A 13,615-nucleotide genomic window follows, 5' to 3' on the forward strand; every position below is an offset into this window, starting at 1 on the left:
ATTCCTTGGTACTTAAGGAAATGAAGGGCCATGTTGGTTACAAACCTGTATTCTGGCTATGTGATATATTGAAGATATGAGATGTACAGCAATCAAAATATTAAGATTTTCTTTACCTTGAAACAACTCCCCCTGCCCTGTCACATTTAACAGAATGCTTGTCATCTTTTCTTCCTCAGTCCTGATTTATTGACAAGCCAAGGCTGTCACTGATCCTTTGAGGTTTAGCTCTTTGGCTAGTTTCCACATCTCAGCCCAGCCCCCTCCCTAGAGAGGGCCTTGGCATGCCAGCTTCATGGCACCACTGAAGAGCCCCCCGTGCCTGACCTGCAGGAAGGCTAAGGCTGCACTGCTAATGGTATTGTGTGTCTAAAGTGTGCGGTTGGAAATGTTCATTTTCTCCCTTTGTACAGTGCGTCTGATTCTGACAGCCATCACTGGAAGTGTTGGTGGAATTTTCTTGGTAGCTGCGTGGTGGCGATTCGGAATCCTCACGCTGTGCATGCTGTGTGTTGGACTGGTGCTGGGGTTCCTCATCGCATCGGTGACTTTCTTCACTCCGCTGGGTAGGAGATGTGTGACTGATGTTTTGTGTGTTTGAGTCGTTGTTTGAAAGACTCTACCACCTTGTTGGATTTGGATCCTGGAGTGGGATTGTATGCCACCACTTCTGGGGAGTTCTAGAAATCTGCACTGGTGATGTGGCACTTTTACATGGGGCCAACACAAATAAGAATCCTCCTCCTTCAGAGGCACACTATGTTAGATGAATTATAGAATGTCTTTTGAGGTAGCTTTGTATCTATTTGTCATAAGGGGTGTGTGTTTCCCTTATAATTAATGGAGATAAAGGGGACTCTTAATATATGGCAGAACAGGGTCATTCTTTTTTAAACCCTGGAACTCTTTCTTTAAATGTCTCTTGAACAAAAGCCCAGTATATGTCAGCGCTAACTTTGGCGCTACTCTGATGGCAGCTGAGTTGGGGACCCTGGCGCTTTGTTTCCAATCTTCTCCTGTCCCCTCACCCTCCACTCCCACCCTTTGTCCAACCCCAGGTGTTCCTGAGCTACCTAATTCCCCTAGGGCAGTAGCACAGGGATGGTTCTGAGGGTTTTTGTTGTTTTGAAGTAATTCAGTTCCTATCAGTTTTTAAAATCTGGTTAACTTGTAAATTAACTTTCTTTGCCATTATACATTAACTTATGATGGTTGTCAAAAAGGTGAGGGGAAAGAGTATTTACATTCCAAGGTACTCTATGAGGCTGTTTCCTCTCTGTGCTGTTTAGTTCCTATATTACAATATTAGGTTAAAGTTGATGGGAATGTTAGATGTAAAAACAGCTGTCTCATGAGACTGTCAGCTCTTGAGAATGTGGGATATAACAGAGAGTAAATCATGTGTCCTTTGGCTCTCTAAAGATGTTTGGTTTTTTGTTTGTTTGCTTTTAAGACCCAAGAGAATTGACAACCTGTGTTCACCGACTATCCAAGGTCCTTTGCTCTGACTTTGGCAAACCCGTAGCCAAGCATATTTCTCCTGATCCCCTTGCAATAGCCTTTCAGCCTGATGAAAAGTAGTGTGTAGACTTGGCTAAATGACAGATTCACATGAGGGGTGTTTGTTGAAAATATAGATTCAAGGCTCTACTCTAGATGTGCTAAATCAACTTAATGGGCTTCCCCCTTTATTGTTGCTTAGAGGATTTCTAGTAGTTAATATGCTTTTGATGAGTAGAATGAGCATAAATTATGAAGTCAGGAAAAAACCCTACATGTGCATTCTGACTCTGTCACTAGTGCCCCTGCTAGCTTATAACCTTGGACAAGGGACTGAAGTTTTCTTTCATCATCTGTGAAACTATCTCAGGATAGGAGTGAGGAGTGAGATAATATAAAGATAAATATCTCTTAATTTTCATCTTTATAAAAGTATCCTACAGTAGTTGGGTGCTTTTTGACAAACTACTCCTATTGGTAAAAATAATTTTAGTGTAAACCCTTTGTATATGTTTATTTATAAACTTTCTCATTGCTCAAGGACAGTTATAGTGATCATCTCCTTAATGCTAGTGGGTGCAAACCCGTATTTTTAAGCATTAAAATTTGAAAGGTATTTGGCTGACCTCTCGGATCTGATTAGATTACTACTGTTTCACCTTGTGTGGGCAGCAAAGAGTTTATACTCTGAAAGGGTCTGTTCTTCACATGCTTGCATCTAACTGCTATTTTCAATCCCTAGATTTCTTGAAAGACTTTATTTTTTTAAAGCCACATATGTATTTTGTGAAGATTAGTATAGTTAAACTAGAGAATATGACCCACAAATTCACCTCACTGCAGTATGTTGCAGTTGGCTTTTAGAGACTGTGGGGTCCCGAGGTCTGATCTTCTGGCCCAGGGACTCCCACTCTGACCAGGATATGTGGGTCTTGAGATGTGGGGCCATTTACAGATGGATGGAATGGTGTGCCAATGTCACTATTAAACAGTAGTCAGGCTGATGTTCTGGTTTTCTAAACTTAAGTTATAAAGAGGTGTTTTCAAATATTCATTCTGGGTCACCCTAAGGCAGCAATCCCCAGCTTTTTTGGCACCAGGGACCAGTTTCATAGAAGACAATTTTCCCACAGACTGGTGAGGGAGGGATGGTTTGGGGATGGATGATTCAAGCGCATTACATTTATTCTGCACTTTATTATTATTACATTGTCATTTGCCACTCCCTGATAGGGTTTTGATGTGAGTCTGCAAGCAGTTGATTTATTATGGTCTCTGTGCAGTCGAACCTCTCTGCTAATGATAATCTGTATTTGTAGCTGTTCCCCAGTGCTAGCATCACCACTTCAGCTCCACCTCAGATCATCAGGCTTTAGATTCTTATAAGGAGTGTGCAACCTAGGTCCCTCCATGTGCAGTTTACAACAGGGCTTGCACTCCTATAAGAATCTAATGCCGCCGCTGATCTGACAGGAGGTGGAGCTCAGGTGGTGATGCCGGCAATGGGGAGCAGCTGTAAATACAGATGAAGCTTCACTTGCTCACCCACTGCTCACCTACTGTTTGGCCAGGTTCCTAACAGGCCACAGACCAGTACCTGTCCACAGCCCCAGGGTTGGGGACCGCAGCCCTAAGGTATGCTGTGTTTTGGAGTCTAGCAGGAGGAGGGTTTGGCAGGAGCAGATAAGTGGTTAGTCTCTGTCTTTCCTGATGCATGAGGAGGTCACATCTTACAGTGTGCAATGGCTTGGCAGGATATGCTTTAACGGTAAAAATCTATTAAATGGGTTTGCTGCTTATATCGGGCTCATAGTTTAATTCTAAATGCCTTTTACGTGTATTTTTTATTCTGCAGTACAAAATCATGAAATCATAGAAATTTAGAGCTAGAAGGGGTGATTTAGAGCTTAGAGACAATATAACTCAATCTTCTCATTTTATGAGTTAGGAAACAGAGGCCCAGGGTCACAGAATAGAAGACCTTAGACTATTCCATCCTCTTCTAAATTACCCTGTTTAATAAGTGCAGAGCATTTACCTGCTTGATTTCCCTGCCCCCCACCCCCACCTTCTAATCCTTCAAAGAAGATTGTATTGACAGTTAAATGAAGAAAATCAGCATTCATTTCTAGTTGCCAACATATTCCCTGGTTGTTACTTTAAACCTTCGGTGTATGTCTATGTTCAGATATTGAGGAAATGAAATTTAACTTGGTGAACCTGTTGTTTACTCTTGGTTTCTCTTTGCTTTTTTAGGAAACCTAAAGGTTTTTCGTGATGATGGTGTGTTTTGGGTGACCTTCTCTGGTATAGTTATCCTCATTCCAGTAGTTTTCATGGGCTGCCTAAGAATGGTAAGTGTTTCACCAGAGTTAGTTTTATTCATTGTTATTGTCTGTGCCTTCAGCTGATCATTTGTTGCATCATTTTGCATGTTTTATTCACTGGGGAGGGCTGTATGATTTTCTGTATCTGATGACTGCTTCTAAATAGCCTTGTTACTATAAAAGCAAAGGAAGTTCTATTTCTGATTATCACAGATTTTTCATCAAATGGAGCATCATTATTGATAAGCTTTTACCAGTGGGAGCAGACAAGGTAGTGTAACGACCTGATAGGTCATTACTTCCAGCTGTCTCTCCAGAAGAATGCTTCTTCCTCTAATTAGATTTTATTATCGAAGTTCCTTCACTTGGAAGATATTTTCCATAATATTTGGATAAGCTAAACCATGTTTTCAGAACTCACTATGGATGTCGAAGGTTGTTTTCAGGTTATTGAAAGATCACTGGTAACATTTATTCTGCTGTAATGCTGGGTCTGGTCTCTTTCCATGTGCCCTGAGGGAGCAGAAGTGATTCCCTGTGATGGAGACCAGTGATGAGAGTTAGAAACTATTCTTGTTCTACCCGGGATGACACCTAAACCCTTTTGCTCTTCCACAGCTGAACATACTGACCTGTGGAGTCGTGGGCTCCTATTCGGTGGTTCTGGCTGTCGACAGTTACTTGTACACAAGCCTCTCTCACATCACGTTGAATGTACTCAGGAGAGCACTCAACAAGGATTTGCGAAGCACTTTCACAAATGTGCCTTTTCAAACTAACGGTAAGACTCTTAAATCTGAAAACCAGAGTGATAGTCCAGTGGGAGTGTTGGCCCACCTGTGCTAACAAGAGTTCTTGGTAACTAGATTGAAAGAAAGTCATCAGGGACAAAAGGAGGAAACACACCATACAGTGATACGAAAGCCCTCTGTTAATGATAACTTATCGTACAAGCAAAGAATTTAAATTCTTAAGGTGGTTGCAGTTCATACTTCTAAAAATCTACTAAATGAATTTTGTTAAGAAATTTCTAAGCCAGGGTTATTTAGGTCTATGTGGTCAGTTCTCAGTTGGGAGAAAAATGCTGACAGTAAAGATGTTTGACACCTTACAAGTAGGGGTGGGATGTAGGGATGAGAATGACAACCGGATTTAATTTTTAAGTTATTCCCTTGTTTCCCTCCTTTAATTAAGCATGCAGTTTGCTAGTTGAAAGTGAAAGTGATTTTCAATTAGTGTTGTTTCTTCAATTGTAATAATGGATAGATTTCTCACTAAGTTTTTGAAGAAAAAAAAATGACTGCCACATTAAATGTTCACAAAGATTGGAAGATATGTTGATTTCAGAAATGTTAAAATGTGAAGGGTAGAAAAGCAAGTCTTAGAATTGAAGATATGTCATATATTTGTGATTATTTTAAATTTTTTAGGGCAAATCTTTCCCACCACCATCCAGAGCTTTCCCTTTGGATAAGTGGTTGATAGTAGAGACCTTGAAATCCATGAGACTTGGAAGTTTTAAGTACAAGACAATATTTTGCCAAGCCTTTTGCTAGAAGCTCATTATGATTTGTTGAATCTTTTAATGCATTCCTATATCTGCTCTACATGAGTGGAGTAGGGTCCCATACAGAGTGTAATGGGAAAGAAACAAGCATAGTAGTATCTAATGTTCCATGACGTACACATGTGAAGTATAGCTAGATTACCACCTTCTTCCTCCAAACCCCCTCTGGAAAAACACACAACTGCACCTGCAGGCACTGGTCACATAATGTTGGAATGCCAAGGATCCAAACCATCGAATCTTTTACAACCTGTTTGGACTTTACAGATGCCTGTAACAGAAAATTTCTAGCCTCAAAAGACTGCAGCTTCCCCACTGGTTCCTTGGTTTGTAAGTGAGGAAATACATACATGTTTGGACTAACTCCCCAGAAAGTCTATTAAAAAGGAAGATACAGATTTAGTCTGTGAAGGGTTGTGTTATCATATATTAGGTTTGAAAATACTAGAGTTCAACTGTGCTTTTCTACTGTTTTTTTTAGACTTTATTATCCTGGCAGTATGGGGGATGCTGGCTGTAAGTGGAATTACATTACAGATTCAAAGAGAAAGAGGGCGACCGTTCTTTCCTCCCCACCCGTACAAGTTATGGAAGCAAGAAAGAGAGCGCAGAGTTACGAACATTCTGGACCCCAGCCACCACATTCCTCCATTGAGAGAGAGGCTCTATGGCCGATTAGCCCAGATCAAAGAGCTCTTCCAGAAGGAACAGCCAGCTGGAGAGAGAACACCTCTGCTTCTGTAGATGCCCAGGAACTTGGTCTGTGTGCCTCTGCTTTTGTGTTTATGCCCAGGCTGCTTCCGTCTTAGAAGAGATCAGGCATATATCTGTGTTTGCATCATATTATGGTGTCTTTAATGATAGATGGTAAGGGTATGCTAGGGAATTAGGATGATTCTAAGAAAGAGAATGAGAAAGATGACCAAAAATTTGGTGGTAGGGAGGCTTTCCCTTATTTCCAAATACTTGAGAAATTAAACTTACTGGTTTACAAACATATGATCAACTTATTCCATTAAATAGAGACACTAAAAAATATTAAAAAACAGTGATTCTCTTGCAAAGCCCTGGTGTTTCTTTTTATAACTCCTTGAAGAAATCTCTCACCTGATTCTGTCTGAACATGGAGAGGGGTGGGTTTATTTAGGTGTTATACTGAATCTTTATTTGCCACCATGTTTGGAGATTTGGGGATTTGGTACTAGGCATTTAAACTTCAGAATACGAAAAGAGAAGTAACTTATTTTCTTACTAAAAGCAGTCTGATTACTTAGTGGCATGTCTTTCTTAATACCATACATTATCAAAAAGGTATACCCTTTTTTGTGGGTTTCAGTATTTTTAAAATTTTTAATTGTGATAAAATACACATGAAATTTAACATCTTATTCATTTTTAAGTGTACAATTCAGTAGGTTCCCTTTATTTTTGTCTTTTATTGCTTAAAATGGTGATTTAAATAGCTACTAAATTATTTCAGTTATTTGAAGATAGTTCAATTTATATAGATAATAGAACTTTTATGTGGATGATTTATTTATACTCCAAATAATGGCCTTTTTTTTTTCTTTCAAGGCCTTTTAAAATAGTGTTGACAGGTGATCTTTAAATTGCATTAGATGACATAGATTAGGAAACAAGTTGACCCCTACCTTAATCTATATTGCTATTAACAAGGAAACCTTGAAAAATTTTGCATTTCATAGTTCGTTCTTTCTGCTAAATTAGCTGTTAGCATGGGGGCAAAATGCAATTTTTAATAATTTCTGTGTGAAGCCTTTGTGCCATCTGTGTTTTAAAGTGGTGAGGAAGGTGTCAAAAAGGATTCAGGTGTTTAGTTTGCTGCTTTTAATTAGGCCCTTGGATTCCATGAGGAGCATCCCTCAGTTTGGACACCCTTGTTTCACCACTAGAAAGCACCTGGAAGCCCTGGGCTGCATACCTACTGCTCATGGCCTTTTCTCAATTGGCTGTCAGGGTGCTGAATTGTGAGCTGGTGACTCTGACATGCCTGAGTGATATTAAGGTTGGTGAGATGGTTGTTGCACACGTATTTGTGAGTTAACCACTATTTAAATGATGCTGCTTGTTAGAGTTTTCTCAAAGTACAATAGATTTTTGATGTTTCAGGTGATTGGGAAAATCTTTAACTTTTAAAAGTGTTCTGGGCAGGATAAAACAAAATTTAAAAACATAGAACAAATCATTTTTGCTTTGAAAAATTCAATGCAGGTGTCAATTTACAATTTATTCTGTTATCCTACTGTCTATAACTTCAGTAACACTTGAACTTGATGAAAAAATGTTTTTTTATAATTCACCGTAGAGACTCTGGCTTCTACTGTACCTTTGTACGTTCTAACAGTTATATGGAATGTTTGTGAGTTGTTTTCTGTCCCATCAGAAGGCACAGCCAGTGAAGACTGTAAAGGCAGAACACACCTTTTTGGAGGGAAGATACAAACTGTTTAAAATTTTTCGTGATAATTTGTGAGTGATAAAAAGCCAGTTTGTATAGTTTTTATAATAAATACCTATTTTGGAAAAAAGCTGAAAAGCCTCATTATTATAATATTCTTATAAAAGTTTTCACTGATCATATTTGAACCATAGTGATAAGACATGAGAATAGTTTCATAGCTATAAAAACAATTATTTAATCTGGACAATTTAGTTTTTTAAAAAAATCAGTTAAGGATAATTGAAATAACAGGAAATGAAATCTGGGGCAGTGTGCTAACATTTATATTCTTAGAAGGAAAGCTGATTCCTTGTAGTGGATTAATTTGTGTTGGTGTTATTAGCACTTCAGGTATGTTAAACTGAAGAAAACTAGCAGTATCACAGGGAAACCTGTTAAACTATTCTTTAAATGTTTTCAGAAAATTCTGATTAACCTGTTATATAGGTTAGCTACCAGGTTGCCAAACCATACTAGCTAAATGGTACTATAGGTCAATTGAGTTTTCAATAGCAGGTGGAAAAAAAAACTGATTCTAACAAACAAATTGCCAGAATATTAGTCCTGGAAAGGATTTTAGAGATCGTGCTCTCTGACCTCTTTATTTTACAGCTCAGATAATTCTTGACCAAGGAGTTAATTATATGAAGTCATAGAGTTAGCTAATAACAATGCCCAGACCCAAGTTGAGAAGCCTGACTCCCTGTCCACATGTGCTTACACTCTTGTCATGATGAAGATGTAAATCACTGATTGTTTTAAATTTTCTTCTGCAAATCGATAGGATGTTCCTAATGTTGATATTTATTGCTATGACCTCTCCTTTTGGAAATTGTTTTATATAGTGAAAACATGTTTTTCCAAGTTAATTCAGGTCACGGGCCATTTCTTATTTCTTTTAAATGACTGGTACATAATAGATATTTAAGTTTTTCCATATCCATAAATATCTCCATAGCAGCATTTGTATAGAGCTTTTTGGTATAAGCTTCTCCTTGATGATATACTTAATACTTGTTAGTAATATTCATTAAAACTCACAGTTCTTGGGTCTAATTTCTTGAGAACTGGGCCTTGCCCTGGGGCTCAGTCCCTGGTGGGAGGGCGGCTTCCTGTGTTTCCCTTTATGTTATAGACTGAACCGCGTCCCCGCCACCCCAAATCAATAAGTTGAAGCACTAACCCCCAATACCTTAGAATGTGAGTGTGTTTGGAGATAGGGCCTTTAAAGAGATTTAAGTTGCAGCCATTAGGGTGAGCCCTAATCCAATCTGACTGGTGTCCTTATAGAGGAGATGAGGACATACAGAGAAACACCAGGGGCGTGTGCTCACGGAGGAAGGACCATCTGAAGAGGCAGCAAGAAACCCCAGAGGAAACCAGCCCTCCTGGCACCTTGATCATCGATGACCAGCTGCAAGAACTGAGAAAGTCACTTCTGTTATTTAAGCCACCCGGTCTGTGGTATTTTGTTATGGCAGCCCTAGCAAAGTAGTACACTTTGCAGATCCTTTTACCCTGATTGTTGATTGAAATACTTCTTGGCATTTTGGCCACTGTATTTGCAGGACCAATCTTTATGAGATTGACATAAAGAAAGGTTCAAGTTAGTGGAAAATCTGGACTCATCCAAGGACTACCATGTAATCATTACACTGGGGAGGTTGGCAGGTCTAGGCCACGCTATATCAGCACAAGACACAAAATTAAAAAAACAAACAATGAAAAGTAGTTTTTGACTTGGATCTCACCTTCACTCATTCAATAAATATTTGAGTTCTTATGTTCCAGGCATTGCCTCAGGCACTAGGGAGATGACAAAACAATACAGGCATGGTCTTCAATCTTAGGGATTTGAGAGTGACAGTAAAACAGACACTAGTTACACAAAAGAGGTATAATATGCAATGAAAATTATAATAGGGTGGGGGTAGAATCTGGGATGCCAGAGAAGAATTCTTTGAGGAAGTGACACAGACATGGAGGTATGTAGGAGTAGCCAAACCATAAACAAAAGCCTGGAGGCCCATGGAGGGCCATCAGGGAGTGTCACCTGAATGCCCAGCTTGTCATTATAGCCCTTCATTTTGGTGGGTTTTCGGGGTCATCTTTCCCAGTCTCAGCTTTTTGGCACTTTGAGCAGGGTGTTGTCAGGCTTCTCTTGTTAAATTTCAACTGTACCACAAAACTGCACAGAGCACAGCTTGCCTTGTTATTTACCTTGCTGCTTCAATTCCTCCCAAGACCCTAGAATTTAGCAGTTGTTCTCTGGGAGGTGGGTCAGATGCCAAGTGACAAGCTATGGCCCTCAAAGTCATTTCTTCTATTCCAGAGTCCTATATATCATGAGTATAATATATCTGACTCTGTTGCCCCCAGGGTGAATCCCTTCCCTTGGAAAATTAAAGAATGGCCATAATTATCTTTTTACTTTGGAGTCTAAGGGGCAAAGGCTTTTTCTATCTCACATGAGGTTCATGGGTCCTGCTGCTAACAAATTCCATTGCCCAGGCTTGCCTGCCTGTGCTCTGACCTGCCTGAACGCATGGTGGGCACTTTGGGAAGAACATGGATGCCTGTATCTGGGAGCTTTGAGCAAAGGGGGCAGAGGATCAGAAAATGAATTCAGCTGGAAGAATTGAGATGCACTGCCCAGTGTGCCTTTGCTCCCAGTTCTACATGTGCTGTTTTTGGCAATTGAACCAGGACTCAACTCTTTTTTAAAAAAGGACCAACTGTCTCATTTGGGGGGAGGAGACCATCCATGTAGCAACATCCTTTCAAACGACTAAAATACACGTATTGTCAAGGCTAGGCATAGGGTTCTGGAGGAATAGTTTCAGGGTCAGAGTTGAAGTCTTCCTTTCTCTGAAGAACTATATCTCATCTTGCTTATTAATGCCTGAAGTTTTTTCAACACAGGGTAGTATTCCATTTCACAAGCAGAGCTCGGTACTTTTCTTCCAAACCAGCTCTCCCATCTGAAATCCTTCAATGATATATACCAGTGATTTTCTTCCTACTCAGTGAAGATAATGTTTTTATTCTCTTATGTCCTATATATGTCTAGAGTCTGACATGAACTAGGAACAAAAGCCTTATAATGTTCATTGAGATGTCTTAACATGAGCACATTCTAGGAAGTTAACATTTGAGAAACTCACTCACTCAAGGGAAAATAACTTGATATCACATCAGCCACTGATTTGATAGCACTGAGAATCTGACCACAGAGTGGTGCTAAAATCTGAAACCAGGTGCTTTATCTGTATTTTAAAGTAGCCAGCCCAACATATATACAAACAAAAGCAATGTGCTGAGGTTTGGAGATTATGTACAACCACAAAAGGGACTAATCTCTTAGGGAACATGATTTTAACCAGCTTGCCAAATATAGTCTTCTTATAGTGTCTTATGCTCAAGAAGTATATTCTGTGTTTCAAGATTAGTATAATTTTATTCTGGTTACAGTTCTACCTGTTGATACTTGTTTTAATATAGTGACTTGTATGAAGGGTTTGGCTGCTCCATTACAGTGTGGGTTTACTGTTTTCCATTTAGAAAAAAATTTGCAAGGGATATTATTAACTTAAAAACAAAAACCAAGGTGAAGAACCAAGCTGTATACATATGTTTAAAAACATTTGTAGGTAAGTTTTCTGATACACAAGAAATGACTTCTGGGAAGACAGAGCTTGTAGTAAGAGGCTGACTGAACTGTGTATTTTTTGGTATGCTGGATTTTTTTTTTTTTTTAGTATTTGTGAGGAGGGGTGCTCAGTTGCCTTTTTTTTTTTTTCTGTTGAGACAGAGTCTCACTCCATTGCCCTGGGTAGAGTACAGTGGCATCACTGTAGCTCACTGCAACCTCCAACTTCTGGGCTCAAGTGATCCTTCTGCCTCAGCCTCCCTGGTAGTTGGGACTACAGGCTCTCACCACTGTGCCGGCTGGGTTTTTTTTTTTTTTTCCTTTCTTTTTGGTAGAGATGCGGCCTCACTCCTGCTCAGGCTAGTCTCGAACTCCTGAGCTCAAGCAATCCTCCCGCTCGGCCTCCCAGAGTGCTGATATACTAGATTTTTAAACATGTACATTTATTTTCTCTTTATTTACAAGATAAATGATAACAAAAATGAACATGATCTAACAAACTACTTCTGGGAATTTATACACTAGAAATGACAGTACAATAAAGGTATGTGTCTGGATGTTTACTGCAGCATTATGTTGTGTTAAATAATTTTACAATCTGAAAATCCAATAGGGGAAATAGATGCATAAATTACATTTATATAATGGTAGATATCAAATGCTTTGGTTTGCAGGCAACAGAAGCTGGTTAATGTAAACAACAGAATTAGGTACAAGTATACTGATGTTATTTGCTTCTGGACATTTTCTCCTATGCATCTGACTTTTACATAGTTGTAATTGTGTGTATGTTAACATTAACTTTTTAAATTTTTTATGCAAATTTGTGTATTTTTCTTCCTGTTGCTAGAATCCTCAAGCCACAGAATACAACTGGACTGATACGAATAATTTACTTAACTATTGGCCTACTATAGGATATTTAGGTTGACTCTAATTGTCCACTCTAATACTACCATAATGTGACTTTGACCAGGGGTAGCAGTGCTAAGGATTCTGATATGTTTGGAAGGGAGAACCAACAGGATTTGGTGATGAACTGGATACAAGATATAAAAGAAAGTGGAGTCAAAGATGTCACTAAGGTTTTTGGCCTTAGCAGCTAGAAAGATGGAGTTGTCATCAGCTGGGATGAGGAAGAATATAGAGGTTCTGGGAGCAAGGTGAGGAGTTTGGCTTTTGGACATCTTAAGCTTGAAATGTCTCTGACAGTCACAGTTGCCTGAGTCTAGAGTTAATGAGAGGTTTACAAGAGCTGTAAATTTAGGAGTCATCCAGCATACAGGTGCCATTAGGTCATTAAATATGAAATGTCTGATTTAGAATCAAAAGTTTAGTTTGTTATATATCAAACAAGAAGCAGTACAATTAATCAAAGTATTTGCCTAAACTATCAACAGTTCTGCCATCTTTGCTGTACCTTGCTTATGCCAGCAGCGAAGAAGCCTGGAGAGCAAGTGGTGATGAAATTGTGAAAGGTGTTTTCCACAACTTGTTGAGAATTGAGTATTTTTCATTTCAAGAAGTGGTCCAAAGCCTGGAAGAAGTGGTAGTCAGTTGGTGTGAGGCTTGGTGAATACAGTGGATGACAGAGTTTCTAAGTCCAATTTCTATAGTTTGAGCAGCATTGTTTTTTGTGACATGTGGTCTTGCAAGAGGATTGGCCTATCTCCATTGACCAATCTCGGCTGCTTAATCGCAAGTATCCTTATCATTTCATCTAATTAATTACAGTAGACATCTGCTGTAATCACTTGATCAAGTTTCATGAAGCTGTAGTGGATAACACCAGCGTTGGACCACCAGACACCATTAGCTTTTTTGGATGAATATTTGATTTTGGACTACATTTTGGCATTCATCTTTTTTTAACTATTGTGACCATGCTTGTGACTGTCAAAAAGAATCCATTTCTCATCACATGTAACAATATAGTGTAGAAATGTTTTGCATTTATGTTGTGACAGCAAGAAAGGCAACCTTCAAGATGATTTCTCTTCTGATGCTCATTTAATTTATGCAGAACCCATTTATCCAGCTTCTTCACCTTGCTGATTTGTTGCAAATGGTCCAATATTGTTGGAATAGTAACGTCAAACCTTGCTGCTAAC

The 13,615-nt window shown here is 39.1% G+C and overlaps 1 protein-coding gene across 1 annotated transcript in view; it reads left to right on the plus strand.

Moving 5' to 3' along the window:
• Positions 1–6,458, plus strand: part of TM7SF3 (transmembrane 7 superfamily member 3) — a 39,211-nt gene extending 32,753 nt beyond the window's left edge. The window contains exons 9-12 of the mRNA XM_045554156.1: positions 414–566; positions 3,757–3,854; positions 4,446–4,608; positions 5,876–6,458. Coding sequence (XP_045410112.1) covers positions 414–566; positions 3,757–3,854; positions 4,446–4,608; positions 5,876–6,138 — 677 coding nt within the window. The 3' untranslated portion in view covers positions 6,139–6,458. The remainder of the gene's footprint in view (positions 1–413; positions 567–3,756; positions 3,855–4,445; positions 4,609–5,875) is intronic.
• Positions 6,459–13,615: the final 7,157 nt, after the last annotated feature.

The sequence above is a fragment of the Lemur catta genome, chromosome 6 (genome assembly GCF_020740605.2).
Source record: "Lemur catta isolate mLemCat1 chromosome 6, mLemCat1.pri, whole genome shotgun sequence".
Taxonomy (NCBI): Eukaryota; Metazoa; Chordata; class Mammalia; order Primates; family Lemuridae; genus Lemur; species Lemur catta.